Here is a 1,373-nt window from a genome sequence, read left to right as displayed (position 1 = left end):
GGTTAATTTTATGTTATATGAAATTTTACCTCAGTTTAAAATACTTATTTAAAAGGAGCAGCCTCCCTTTAAAAACCATCACCTTATAATTTTCAAAAACTGCTTTGAAGAACTATGAATATATGGCATATATGTTGATTAAATATAATGATGCTTTGTAAACACCTTAGTAATGACTTGCTTACTTTATGACAGATGCATGGGATATATTCTGAGTATTCTCCATTAGTATCTAAGAGAATGCACACTACACTTAATTTTAAAATCAAATATAAGATGTAAACATAAGTTTACTAGGAGAAAATGTTATAAAAGTGTGTTGAAAAATGAGAAAGACTTTATAACAGTGTAATGATCAGGGAGAATACATGTGACCATATTTTAATCTCATGACTAAAGAGAAACTATAATAATTGTTGTCAGAGAAAAAAGAAAACACACTGAAACTCAATGATAAGAAGTAGGTGTGAGTGGAATGGAGAAGAAAGGAAATTCAGAAGTAATCTAATTCTACCCTCCCAGCAATTTGGGACTAAACTGCTTCAAGTTCTCCAAGAAAACCTGCCCTCCTCCAAAACCTCCTCTTCCCACCCCCAAATAATTAACAGAAAACTATTTGACTACCAAAAAAAAAAAAAAACAAACCTCAATATTGGTTAAATTTTCTAATGGGAGATTTTCTAAGAAAATGTTTCATTGTTCCTTTTGTTCTCATAATTTACCTTTTTGCCACCAGAGGAGATTTTATCCATCTTTTCAGATTTAAATGAGTCGCCGCCTTTTTCTTTGCCTGAAGATTTTGACTTATTTTTTTCCTTGTCTTTCTCATTTGGATAAGGAGACTCACATGGACTTTCACTTTTGTGTTTTGAAACCCCCACTAAAATGATAAAAGAGAATCATGAAAGCCTTTTTCAATTCAGTTTGATGACTACTCGGAAAGTATTAATAAGTCTACCTACTTGTTCCATTTTCCTCTTTCCGCCTCTTGGTTAAGTCCGGTGGCACTTCTCGGTCATTGTTTGAGTGATCCTAGAACCAAGAATTGTGAACTACGTTGATTGAGAGTTTTTATTTTAAAGTACTACTTTTCTACAAGAAGAGCATAGCTAACTAGCATTGGAGAATATCTGCAGTAGTTTCACATACTTGGTAAAATGACATGATAGGCAAGAAGAGCTGGTAGAGATTATTAGGCTGAAGATCCTTATACTGTAGAAGATTCAAACACACTTTAGGGTGAAAATACCAGTTAAACACCAAATAATAGACTGTCATGCAACAAACCAGTACTTTAAATAAGACAACAGACACACTACCGTACATGATAAGGAACTTTCCAAACTAGTTTTTAAAAAATTACAAACCCTTTT

At 32.8% G+C, this 1,373-nt stretch overlaps 1 protein-coding gene across 1 annotated transcript in view; it reads right to left on the bottom strand.

The window, feature by feature from the left end:
- LOC104980959 (THO complex subunit 2-like) overlaps nucleotides 1-1,373 on the bottom strand; it is a gene marked incomplete at both ends in the record, with an annotated part of 113,276 nt that overhangs the window by 7,231 nt on the left and 104,672 nt on the right. Inside the window, 3 exon segments of the mRNA XM_010829845.1 lie at nucleotides 723-880; nucleotides 963-1,032; nucleotides 1,150-1,212. Of these exon segments, the coding sequence (XP_010828147.1) occupies nucleotides 723-880; nucleotides 963-1,032; nucleotides 1,150-1,212 (291 nt within the window).

The sequence above is a fragment of the Bison bison genome, unplaced genomic scaffold (genome assembly GCF_000754665.1).
Source record: "Bison bison bison isolate TAMUID 2011002044 unplaced genomic scaffold, Bison_UMD1.0 scf7180017864508, whole genome shotgun sequence".
Lineage (NCBI taxonomy): Eukaryota > Metazoa > Chordata > Mammalia > Artiodactyla > Bovidae > Bison > Bison bison.
This window is presented reverse-complemented; position numbering and strand designations above follow the sequence as displayed.